At 27.5% G+C, this 14216-nt stretch overlaps 1 protein-coding gene across 4 annotated transcripts in view; it reads left to right on the forward strand.

Moving 5' to 3' along the window:
- Positions 1 to 14216, forward strand: part of RapGAP1 (Rap GTPase activating protein 1) — a 753456-nt gene that overhangs the window by 96436 nt on the left and 642804 nt on the right. For 2 of the 4 annotated variants that reach the window (XM_075373968.1, XM_075374012.1), the window contains exon 1: positions 4064 to 4196. The exons of 1 other annotated variant lie outside the window; for it this stretch is intronic. In XM_075373968.1, the coding sequence (XP_075230083.1) occupies positions 4147 to 4196 (50 nt within the window). In that variant the 5' untranslated portion in view covers positions 4064 to 4146. Of the gene's footprint in view, positions 1 to 4063; positions 4197 to 14216 lie in introns of those variants that run through there. One more of the 4 variants, XM_075373959.1, reaches the window with a different exon arrangement.

Raw genomic sequence — 14216 nt, forward strand, 5'->3', positions numbered from 1 at the left:
TTCTAAGGATTATCAGCGCTTTTGTAAGATCCCTTTTGTGCTGAAGTCTCTTTTATATTTCCTTCTTTTGACCTTCGTTCCTTCTTTTCAATCTAGCGGATGTGTTTTTGTTTCAAGGTAGTAATTAAGTGGAAATCTAACCCAGGGGACAGTTTCCCTACTGATAGGCGAGGTAGGGATCATAGCAAAATCGTTAATTTAAAGTTTCGTTAAAACATAAGGTTTAGCTATATTAATGCTAATTTGGTAAATCAAAAGATTCTCAAAAAATTTAAATATATACTTTTGTTTTGTTTTATTTTTAAATGTAGTCACTGATGTATGACAATATACCCTTCGCCGATTTAAAATCTATTTATAACAAAAAGTTTTTTTTTTTTAAATAAAAGTGTATTGGTTTAATATAGCAACTGATTTATCTTTAAAAAGATGATTTTTGACGTAGATCGATTGTTAGTTCGTTATTAAATTTCTTAGTTTTGTAATCTGAGTTTGTGACGTCAAAATAACATTTTTTGGTTTAAATTTGTAACTAAATTATCCATACTTTTCAGTAATTACAAGATAATAATCTTTTTAATTGTTCTTTCATTAAAATTTTGAGATCTTTTAATTGTTTTCAAGTTAATCAAATTGAGAACAGTTTAATCAGTGATCATTGAAATATTTTTGCTAATCAAAGGAAATATTGGTTTCAGTCAATATTTGATTAGGAGTTGAATTTTTACTAGTCAAAATTTTGATTTATTAAAAAAAAATATTAAAAACTATGTAGCATATATATTATACATTGCACTTAAATGCACTTAAACAAAAAAATCTAATGTGGGCCCACACAACTTCCCTGTACACTTATTAAATTACATACACACATTTTTTGTTGTACTTCATTTAAACTTATTTCATTTGAAAGTGACATACGATCCTCTAATTCTATAATAAAGTGGACATTTACACAACTGGTTAAATATTAGTTTTTATTAACATCAAATATTTATACAATTATTAATTCAAAATTTTACATGAAATATTAGGATAGAGAAAAAGTCCCGTTGTTACTCGTATTAGTAGATCAGTATTATTCGTATCTTTGTGAATTGCTGATTAACAAAACTTTCAGATTTCTGGGGTGTCGTGTAAATAAAAGTTAGTAAGAATTAAACTATTCCGTTTAGTGAACTCCTGCATACTGGTTACAAATGCTAATTTTGACCTTACGGTGTAAAATATTCAGTTTTTTTTATTGTTTTTTTGGTGAATAATCCAAAATAAAAAAGAAACAATCATACAGGAAAAATTAAGATAACATAAAGAAATATATTTCAAAAAAAAATGAGTATGAGAAGGAAGAAAATGTTAAGAACAAGAATAAAAGAATTATGAGAAGATGATACATATAAAAAGGAAGGAAATGTTAAAACCAAAGACAGAATAAAAAGATTAAGAGAAGAAAATGAATATAAAGAGAGAGAAAATTTGAAAACTAGAGAACGTGTACACAAATTAAGATCAGAAGAATTATATCAAACCGCAGAGCGATTAAATTATTGGCGACAAAAAAACAAAATGATGATCAACTCCGACTTACGGAGAATAATGTCCGACGATCCAAGTGGAGAATGAAGTAAGAGTTAAACTCTTTTGAAATTTATCAAACATCGGGCCTGTGTGCCTCAGTGAATATGTTGTTTCTATCAGGGTCATTTTTTAGTCACTCTGTAGTTAATTTTATGTAGATAAAACTAACAGAAATTTCAATATAATTAAATAAAATTAAACTAGAAAATCCAAAAATAATACGATTCTAAATTATAATTTTCAATTAATATTAAATAATCAAATGTTTCACCATATCTGTTACATATACACATATGTAATAATGCCTATAAAATTTGAAATACACATTTTTAAAAGTACATAAAATTTTATTTCTGTAATAACTTCTAATTTTATTCATTTTTTTATATTTTTATTGTTATTATTGAATTATTAATTTTAAAACTTTTTTTACAATCACAGGTTAATAATCAGTAATAAATCAACGTATTCAAATTTTAAAAAAAAAGTTTAAAAATTAATTTTTACAAAAAGTTAAAAATAGGAGAGGAATTGTGATTCAAACCGATGTGCCTTCCCTTGTAAGATCCTATTTCATTAATTAAAATTTTATTTGGCTATAACTCTGGAAGCAATGAAAATAAGTACCACTTATGATATATCTTTGAAAAGCTCTCAATGAGGGCTTACTACTGCAATTAACAAACAAAATCAATAATCCAAATATTTAGGGAGTTTTGGCTTTTTTGGTCACTTTTCGTTCATTTGGTTGCAATTAAAAGGGAAGGTGCGTAACTAGATGTTATAGCTGTCCTAAATCTAAAATTTCAATATCTTACGGCTAATCGTTTTTGAGTTATGCGAGATACGTACATACGCACGTAGAGATGTCACGCCGAAAGTAGTGAAAATGGATTCGGGAATGGTCAAAATGGATATTTACGTTGAAATCTGAAAACAGAAATTTTTCTCGATCACAATACTTCCTTGACTTCGTAGAAGTAAGTAAAAATAGTTACTAAATAGCGTTGATCAAACGTCTTTTTAAATGATGAAGAGATAAATTTAAAAATTATGAATATGTAAGTATACATTCATCGTTGAATAAAAAATATTAAGATTTATTGTTTATACTTTGCTTGTTAAGCAAAGAAATGATATTCTTTGATGACTGATAAAGAAGATATTTTTTATTTATTTTCCTAATGCGTATGTTGCAATCTGTTCAACACTGAACAATAAGCAACCCCCTTGCGGACTATGAGATGAAGATGATAGTTGTGACATGCAAATGAGGTGTAGTCTTGTCCAAATTCAGGCCGAACATTCCTTAGATGTGTGCTTAATTGAACTCCAACCACCAAATGCATTCACCGGTAAGGATACAACCCGGTATTCACTGTCTAGTATTCATATCCGTATAAAAGTAACTAACTTTTATTAGTATTTGAACCTCAGAATTTTCGATTTCGAAAATCAGCACAACTGATTAGCGACGATGAATTAATCACTAGAAAAAATAACTAATAATAATAAAATCAATAACTAGAGAAGGTGGGATTTTTTCAGCATTCCGAAAAATTAAAATTAAAAAGATCATGTCAAAATGAGCTCTTAAAAGTCCGGGATTGAGAGTAAAAATGATTAAATGAATTAATAGAAAACTTATGATGGCTACACTGGAATAGCCTGACTAGCACTATTTAATTTACTGTAACAGTTGATCTATCAGTATTTAGTGTGCTCTTAAGTACCACAGGTTTTATGCCCCACTCATTAAAAACATTATTCTGGCATCAGTAGTTATTGATAGTTATAATTATCAATTGTTGGTGATAGTTGAATAATAAAATGGCATGTGCTTGGATCGCTGAAATTTGATGTATCTGTAAGTGGCCTGCTCTAATAATTTTTTTGGAAAATTCTCATTAACCTAACAGATAAATACAAATTTTTGATTTAGTTTTGTAAAAAAAAAAAAAAAATAAGCTAAGTTTTTATTGTTAATATCAGAGTACATAAGAGGAAAAATGCTATAACGCTATTATTTTAATAATTTATAAATTCATCATCCAATCTACGTATCCGTTGATAAAGTACCCATTAGCAACTGTTTGTAGATGTAGAATGATAACTTGCGTTTAGAAATTACTCTTCAGCAGTTGCGTTTAGAAATTACTCTTCAGCAGTACTACGTACTTCACTTTACTGTAAACAGAATGGACATCTGAATTTCATGCTGTATATAAGTAATAGTAGTTCCGATGTATTCACTTTTTATTCATTGCGTCATAATGTTTACTGAAGCACGACGATAGATCGCGCGACTATAGAAAGATATTATAGTTCATTATAAACAGGACGACGGAGTATAGCACGCTACATCCTATAACGGTGCTCCGTCAATTGCTACCGACTATTGTTGCCGACCCCACTAACTCACTCTTTCCTTTCCAATAGTTCGTTTCGACACCGCTACAATGGCTAGCGCTGTTGTCATGACAACCGGCTGTTCACTGTCAGTATCGCTCTGTGTAATGGGGTGATTGTTACTAGTGAGTTGTGCTGTTATTTTGTGTGACGTGCGTTATGTTAAAAATCCACATGCTGGAGCATTTTGTACAGGATGACACACCAAGGTAAACATAAAGTGGTAAACTAAACTGTCCCTTATAACTTGGAATTTTGTTTAGATCTTTTTCTTTCTTTTAATTCATCAACGAATGCGTTATCAGATGATGATAATAACATGCAAATGTTTGACAAGTTTGACCTAGGATGGATATTATTTACATACTTTTTGAAAATAATGGAAGTTAATGTATACTAAACAGATTTACGATATCATAAAAGAAAGACTTTACCGTTTATTTAATATTTTACCCTAGAATATTGTTATCAACATATCACAAATCTGAATCTCCAACATAGATTGTTAATAACGTATGATAATAATATAGAACAACGTAGAATCATTTTATTCAACAGTAAGAATTTATAAGTTCATATTTAACTCAAAAACTACACACTTCACCAAAAATATTTACTGTTTATTCATACAGGCCAAATATACCAATACGCAATATTCTTTTTAACAAAGATTGCATTATCTTGTTTGAAACAACCCTTAAAATATCATTCATGAAATGGAAATGAATTAAAGGGATTAAAACTTGTCAATCGATAAATACACTACTTCTGCTTAATAAATTAAAAACAAGTTAATAAAATTGAATTTAGTAGTAGTAGTAGTAGTAGTAGTAATATGATTACAATATCGTTCACAATTAATTTAATCATTTGTTTACAAGAAAAAAGATAAATACACTTATTGTCACGCGAATGTACGTAATATATATATATATATATATATATATATATATATATATATATATATATATATATATTGATTCTTATAAAACTGGTTTATTCAGCAACTTAAAATACTCTCTGTATGAAAAACGACGCTGTAAAATAAGGTACAATCTCTAATAAAATTTGTTCCCCATCTAACATTGGAAATAATTAGATAAATTTAGGTCGTAATCATTCTCAAAGATTAATAAAATTTGTGATAAAATTTCGGCTGATCCAAATGATTATTCCGATCAGCCAAGCGTTCTTGAGTTCTGAACAATTACGGGCTTACAAACGATCTTTATATACAATAAATACGTATTTAAATACACTTACACGCTGTATAAATAATGAAAATATATGGAAAAATAAAAATATTTACATCAGTATTAGGAACATCATGATAAAGTTTCTTTGCAATAATAAAATTGCTATTCCCTTGACATCAGACACAAAGGTATCACAGTTTTTTTTCCATCAATAAGGAATGTAAAATTATATTTAATTCTATTATTCTGAAATATTATAGTTGACTTCTTAGACGAATCCGTTGATAATTCATGAATCATTACTCAATGATTAGAGTCAAAAAAGTGTAATTTTATCAGATATCTCGTAACTTATTATACATTGCGTATGAAGTATTTGATATTAGTTTTGGTTTTACAACTTAGAAATTTTCTAAGTTTAAACATATTTTGATCAATATATTTTCTACATATAATTACATAATAGATTTATAATAATTTTATTCTTAAAAAACTTTAAAAAAATAATAAATAAATATATATATTGCATTCTGTAGTATTAATTCATTAAAAAATTTTTAAACCAATTTATTTCGCCCTAACCGTAATTGCTTATAATTGTAATTCGTTAAATAAGGAAAATGTTTTAGAATACATTAGTTTGTATAATTACACATTATTTATGTGTAAAAAAGGCACGTAAACTTATATAATAGATGAAATACCGAATACGCATAATTACTTTAAAAGCATTAAATTGTTTACTGCAAAAATTATGTTACATTATTCCGTAAGAACCCACACAAAATCAAGGTTTTTGAGCTATTTAAAATTACGTAATGATAGAAGGGAAGATATTAGACCGATGATAATGAATATCTAACAACCAGTGGGATAGATTCAAAACCACTGAAAACTAATTGCCTTCGAATAGATTCGAACCCGTTGAAATAGTTAGCCTTCAATCACCCACTCGAAATCTGAAACTAACCACAAGACTGCTATTTTCTGTTACAACGCTATTATAACTGGAAACTTGGTTATGAAGATCAGTTTCTACGAAAATACATTCAAAATATTGTCATTTATATTATTTGAAAAGTCTTTAAATATTAACATTTCAAAGTCTTTGGGAGCATAAACTGTTTCAGTTATTCAATTGAATATTTTCGATGCTAATCAAGACTAAATACTAGTAGTATTTAGTCTCGCTGATTAGCGATCAACTTTCTTTCCGATCAATTCATTAAAAATAAAAATATGAAAGGAACCTTGCGTAAAATTAACTTCTTTAATAAAATTTTAATTTAAAACTTTTCGCAATAGCCGAATTTACTGTATTTTAGAATAATCAAAATTTTTTGTGAAGAAATTTGACTAAGTTAGGTTTTAGATTCATTCTTACACTAATACCTTCTAGCATAAAACTATAAATAAATATGGCATCCTTCTCATACATAAACATACAAAGAAACCACTTGACCTTTTGTTACACGTTTTCTTTTCTCTGATGACTGAACATCCAGATTTTATATTAAATATTAGTTTTATCCGATTGTTTCACTGCCATCCAGGCAATAACTTATTAAAATATACAATTGTAAAAAGAGCATTTCACTTTATTGTGTTTTTATAATTCCTTAATATAATTCCTTTCGACTGAATTACAAAAAGTTAATTTTTTACTGATAGAAAAATGTTTGATGCATTAAAATATATATGTACGTAAGACTATTTTTAAACTACAGTAAATACAAATATTTATTTATACACAATAAAGAGTGAATTCCACAAAATAATATGGCATTTGTGCCGGCAGGTATAGGTGAAAGTTAAAACAGCATGAAAATTATGTTAGAAATTTTTGAACGATTTAATTCTACTGACAGTAGGTCTTTTTTTAGATAACGGTCTAGAAACTTAAAATGTCATTTTTCTGTGGAATTATGGTTCTACTTAAGATAAGTACAAATAATTAAGTTACACGTTTATTTGTTCTCGTTGGGTAGTAATTGTTAAATAATTTTCTGTTCAAGTACATTAATTTGCTACTTAATTCATGTAATAAGATAATACATGTTCATAAGAAAAGACATCTGACTTTGAAAATAACTTTTGTCATTATAATCAGTTTACGGTTTGGATGGATAGCAGACCGTGAAATAACTATCTTACACTCGGGAGAAGAAGAAAGAAGTTATGTCATGCCTGTTTAGAGGGGGCGATTAAAGTGATGAGGGAGGAAACAATTAGCTTTGAACTTGCAGTTAAAGTCGAACTAGACGGACTTGCTTCACGTTGTAACCTTCTCTTGATTCATCATAAGAACCTAATTTTATTTTTACTTAATTCATTACAATATTAAGAGATTTAAAATTTTCCTTTCGTAAGCGTTGTAATTCTACAGAAAAATAAATGTTGTGATATTCTTTATTGTAACTATTTTGCCGACTCAGTAAGATCCAGAGTGTTAAGATCATTGTTGATTCGTCTACGTGTAGTTAGTTATATTTAACTGTAAGCGAATTTCAAAAAAAAAAAAAAAGTTAATTTTCGTTAAAAATAAAATTTGACAGAATTATAGTTACTATGAAAATTTAATCAAGTTTTATTTAGATTGTAAATGATTTTTGAAATCTTAAAATTTCTAAAATGTCATCGTTTACAGATAGGAAAAGAAAATAGCGGGTAAAATTTAGAAATGCAGTACATTAAGTGACGGTCGGTAATTTAGTTAGTGATCAATTTTTGTGGCTTTTCGGTTTATTATATTTCATTTGAAGGCATCTATTTCATGGCATGTCCAAAAAACACGTGAAATGATTTACTTAAATAAGGCAAAACTTATTAACCCTTTAAATTTTATGAACTTGCATATTTTTCTTTATTTATCGTATATTTTAATCTTTTAATTTACACGCCAAAGGATGATTAAAAAATAGAAAACGTATTTGTTAAAAAAGTACACGTAAATAAAAAAGCAACTTCCTTTTTACTATAACCATTCCAAATAATCTCAAAAATATTTTTTCGTAAAACAGAACTATGTATAATAATAATCACGCGATTACAAATATAGCTAAACGATAATTTGTCTGAATATATATAGTGAATGTAGCCTACTTTTGTAGCGCAAACTATTGTTTAATCAGCGCATACATCATTAGTAAATAATGAGTTTACGTTTCAATGAAATAGAAACGTATCTTTTTCTCATAAGCATTTTTTTTTTTTTTTTTTTTTTTTTGTAACTGGTCAGTGCTGTTTAGGCATTGTGTAGCATTTTATGATAATATTAAATTTATCAAATTATTCATTAGCTTTTTAAATAAGGGTGATTAGATCATCATAGAATTTACAGATTTTTTTTATGATTTATAAATGATTTTTTATTAGTCTTAAACTCATTAAAATTTGAATATTAATATCAGCAAGACGTATTATGTAGTACTGCCGCCGAGATAGTTAAATAGACGCTAAAGTATGATTAAAATGTAACATTTTATGTCGTTTTTCCATCAAAGTATGTTATGATGTTTTGGGGAATTTCTAAAAATTATGTAATTGCCAGAGTAATGCCAAATTAAAAGAATACCACCTTTATAAATCATCATTCAAAGCTTGAAATGTCTGCATATTCACTATATATATATATATATATATATATATATATATATATAGATAGATAGATAGATATATATGTGTGTGTGTTTGTCAGAAAATACGTAAAAGCAAATAGCTTAATTTCAGTTCTTTCGCACCAACTACACTCACATGATTAGAAACAGGCAACTATCCCTAAATTATCCGCTGCAGAAAAATTTTTTAAGGGAATCTATTTCATTAAAATGATTAGTTCAACCGAAAAAGCAGCTAGTAACAAACGTTTTTAAAAATCACCTGTGTGACTGATGAAATTCTATTATTTTATGAATAATTCCGAAATTTGTATTAGTATGACATCTAAAAATTGACTAATGTTATGTTTTGTATATTTTTTTATTAATTATGTTAGGCTTTTTATATGATTTTCTCGTTATTTTGTTTCACGGATGCGTCATATGGTTAAATGATTTTGGATAACCGAATCAATTTATGTTCGTTTTGATAAGTTGAAAAAAAAAACAATAAGAGAAATTAAATATAGTAGCCATTATTAGGACGAAGGAGGGTGATATTTTAAATCAAAAATTATTTTGCTATAAAGAGGAAAAGTCCTATAACAACACACAATAACATATACTGGTAGATTACATTGTAAATCCCTGCTTTTAAGATAATGTACAAAATAATTTTTTCTTCCGAAAGTTATGATATAATGATATTCTGTCGCGAAATATTTAATCTACTTTTAGTAAACATCAATTTACCTAAATTCTTCTCTCTCTCTCTCTCTCTCTCTCTCTCTCTCTCTCCCTCTCTCTGCGGACGCGCTTGTGTTTTACTATTCACGTTTATTTAGATCGCCATTTTGACGAGATTAGTTATTTTATAAACAATGGAAGGTAACTGGAAATCCTTAGAATACTAAACAAAGATTACTTCTTAGGTAAATAAAAGTATCAAGATAAACAAAAAAGTGATTGAAACTGAAATAATAACACCGTTACTGTTTTTTTTTCTTTTCGCAATATTAAGAAGCTGTTAAACGAAGATTTTCCTGGATTTCATTTCTTTTTTATTTTCACTCATTGTTATAAAATTACTGAATCGAATTCAATAACTATCATTTTGTGTGGATAAAATTTTTATTTATATTTACGCTAGGTGAAGTTACCGGAAATTAATTTTATTTTAATACGATGAAATTTTTTTTCCAGCTCAATTTTTCAATCTAATGTTATACTGAATGAAAAGTAAAATTATTTCATATATGAGGAAACAGTGAAAATATGTATCGTCTGTAGTGTAGAGAAAGTTTAATACGTATAGGCAATTAGCGACTTCTTTAAAACATGTGCCGTAATAAATTAGATACTCCGACGTTACTATATTGTAGCACGTATGTAAGTTCTACAAAGCCGTAACAAGTTGCAAGATTTCGTGCTGTTTTTGCCGTACCGATGAAACTGTACTTCTTATGTTATTCAGAACGGTTGACTTCCACAACTTTACCGCTATTAATATATTAAGTATAGATATGATAATAAATAATTAACATATTTGGTATCTAAATTCAAAATATCACGGTTATTTTGTACTTTCTTACTGGTCTGAATTCAATATGAGATAGTTACATTCAATTTTGACAATGGACTTTAAGATGTGCTATTTACTTATTCCAGTGTCCCTTAGGAAATATGAAATGAAAATTGTATTTACCTTGTTCCGCATTAAACAAAAACAATTTGAAAAGTAATATAAATTATACAACAGTAGATTGTCTATTACCGTTTTTAAATTTAAATTTGCACTTCCTATCTGAATAAAACTGTTCATTTATGAAAATTGATCCTTTCGAAAACGAATAAAACAATTTCTAAGTAGTTTGCTTGATGAGATCATCAGTATTAGTTGCAATCAGTGCAATAACCCTACACATTATCACCAATTTTAAATATATTGGATGAAGTGTCGATATATTTTACGTTATGCTATAAATAAAGTCTTATATTTGAGTTTACAATAGTGTAATAAATATATGTAATAATCGTAAACCGAATAAAAGTTTAATTTTATTATTTGGTTTCTTACTGCGGTTCAGAGACATTTCCGTGATGTAACTGGTTACTGTCTTAATTTTCATTATGTTAGAAAAATCATTTCGTAGTTATCAGTTATGTTTCGTTTGCGATTGAAGCAAATATGTTAATCGCGCATCGATCTCTCGTGTAACCAGGTGATGTTCAAATACCTCATTTTGTACACCTAACTGTCAGATAACGGTATGTCACTTTCAGTTTGACTGCATGCTTTAAGCTACATTTTAACTGACTTTACGTTATTTTATGTTAACATAAAAAGAATGAAATCGACTGAAAATACTGTACAGTATATATAATTTCTAGTTATTTTGAGAATTTTTGAATTGTTAACTGTATACTCATGCAAAGCAGTTTGGATTTCTGTGTCATTAATAAAATATTTATTTATCTGGAGTACATATTTTTGTTTTTGTTTTTTGTTTTTGTATTCCAAATTTGTTATGTAGATAACGTTTTCTTGCAGTGATACGGTTCTGTCAGCTGAAGGTGATATAAGTGGTAATAAGTACGTAGTTTAATTTACACTTAATGTATTTTGAATTTTCATGCGTTTTTGACAGAACTTTTAAACTCTTAAATTAATGGAAATTTTACTAGATACGTGCTTCTTAAACATTATACTTCATCGCCGTCACTTTTTCTGAATTGTAAACATTTGTTTTACTTGGCCATGTTACGTAATAAGTTATGAAATCATGTTTTCTAAGGGAGAATAATTTTCAAGTATATACTTAAAGCTTTTATCTTTTGAAATATATTTTATGTGTGGCTAATTATATATAGTACTTTTATTTTATTGTTCATGAAATCCATGTGACTTTCTTTAAGAGAATGGATTAAGACCCGTACCTGTTCGAGGAATGAAACATTACACTTTTAAATAACTTAAGAAGTAAAGAAATAATAAAACTTTTATTATTCTCCTTTCATTGTCACGTCGGTTGTGTTTCTTTTCAAGTTTCGTAATTCTACCTATTACTAATGTTAATAAATATTTGCTTAAACGATATTCTACAATAAAAAAGATCACGTAAAAATATACGTTAGTCCTTAAAGAAGGTCTAAGATCCCTTAAAAAAGGAGTCTTAGTCCTCTTTCCCGATAAATCATGAAATACTACTCTAAACTATATATATATATATATATCCATAAATATAATTTACAGTAAATTTTTATTTATTTCTAAAGGACAACATATCATCAATTTTATTCTTTGGCACTCCCGTACCATCATGTTGATTACGCCACAGATCGAAAATCGTAGCCTGAAAACTCTGAAAACATCAATTCTCATTACTCCATAAAGTTCATGAAAAACCCGAATTATTATTATTATTATTTTTCATGATAATTTTTAAATGTCTCTCTTCTCATGCATTTCCTGTGTTGGAACAATTTCAAAACAAATAACATTTTTTTAAATAATTTCAAAATTAAAATTTCGAAATTTCAAAAAAAAAATTTAATTTTGAAATCCCATTTTGGCCAATATAGTAAAACACTTTTTCTCATACTTTCAACAAAATAAACACTAAAAAATGTTTAAGTTCCTAAATTTATGAGCTCTGATATTGATCACACAGCTATATTTAATAATAATAATAATTTTTCTTTCTTTATTTGCCAAAATTACAAGATTTTCTGGATTTTTAAAAAATAATCAAATAGTAATAAAAATAATTCTTGTTAACCTAGGTCACCAGGGTTTAATGCAAGCCTATTTTATAGGTTGGATAGATAAAACTTATTTAAAAAAGATAATGACAACAAAAACCTTAAATTAACCAAACAGATGTCCCCATCCGTGAACAGAATTTTAAGGAAGTTGATTTTAAGTGAACAGTTTAATGTTCTCATGAATGAAAACTTTCAAAAAAGGATTTTTAAGAAAATTCAAAAAGGTTTTTGGATATAGGTCTCCCATCGTTGTTCAACCACGAAGTTTCTGCTTCATTATTCATAAATAAGTTTCCCAACTATCCAATTCCTGTTATTTAAAACAATCGTTTCTGATACACTAATTTCGTGACCATTTTCAAAAATATCCTGGGCTACAGCCGATTTCTCCGGTCTATGCATATAATGGTCGAATCTCCATTACTCTACTTTGACTCGTTATTTTAGTTTGTTCTGCGTAACCTAAACTACAATTATTTTCTTTACTAATCAGTTAAAAAATTCCCGCTGATTCGACGGGCTTGGTTTTAACTTTTTTAACCTTTCAGTAGACGGAAGCCTAGTAGACAGAACCCTCTTTCTAGATACTGTCACAGTAACGTTGGAGTTAATTTTTGATAATATTCTTTACTTTGCCGCTATTTAAACGCGAATGTCTATTTTTATATTTCCCTTAATGCTTCTTCATTGTAGTTCTGAAATAGGTGCTTCATTTTTTAAATGTTTTGATTATTCTTTATGTACGTTGTCAATGTCTTTCTACTGACAGCGTTTGGGTAACTGTACCCAGCTATATATTTAATATTTTTTTTTGTCTTAATAAGCCTCCTCATTAACCAGTACCCAGATTTATCCGCAAATAATTGCATTAAAGCTACCATCTTATGTATGTTATTTAGGTAATATATCTGCAATATTTAAGAAAGATGTATGTTACGTAGGATGAATAAAACATTATTAATATATTTATCAATGTGCGCAATTTATATCAACAGCTGTATATATCAATATTGATTTCATTTCCTTTACGAATTAATTTTAAATCCAAAAATTACAAAAATCTCGTTATTTTTAGTTTCACAGGTAAATTTATTATTTTTGTTATTTCTTTAATTTTTTAACAAAATTTTCAATATAATGATAAAAGTAAAAACAGCAAAATTTCGTCCTCATATTTCAATAAAACTCGCGGGAAATATTGAAATCCTCTCATAGATTTTATTTCTAGGTTTCCTGTAAAAATATTAGCTAGGAATCCAGAGGAGAAGATAGGCCCATTGAAAAAAAAATCTTTATTACATAGGAAAGCATCTAATTCATTCATACACCTGTTATCTTTAGGGTATGTTCCTGCATTAACAAAAACTAATAGATTGAGAGCTCAACCAATCCTTCAAAATTTCCTGTTTTCCTTGGGAATGCTGGGATAAAGTGCAGTCACATCGATATATATTAAGATTTTACCAATCTTTAAAAGTTCCCAGCTTAAAATGATTAAGTTATAGATTACTATAAGAAAAACAAATTTTTTTAGAAATTTTAACAGATATCTTATGGTGCACATAATATATATATATATATATATATATATATATATATATATATATATATATATATATATATATATATATAATATATATAAAATCGTAAATTTGTACACTTTTACGTTTTA

This window comes from Lycorma delicatula, chromosome 1, assembly GCF_047948215.1.
Source record: "Lycorma delicatula isolate Av1 chromosome 1, ASM4794821v1, whole genome shotgun sequence".
NCBI classification, from domain to species: domain Eukaryota; kingdom Metazoa; phylum Arthropoda; class Insecta; order Hemiptera; family Fulgoridae; genus Lycorma; species Lycorma delicatula.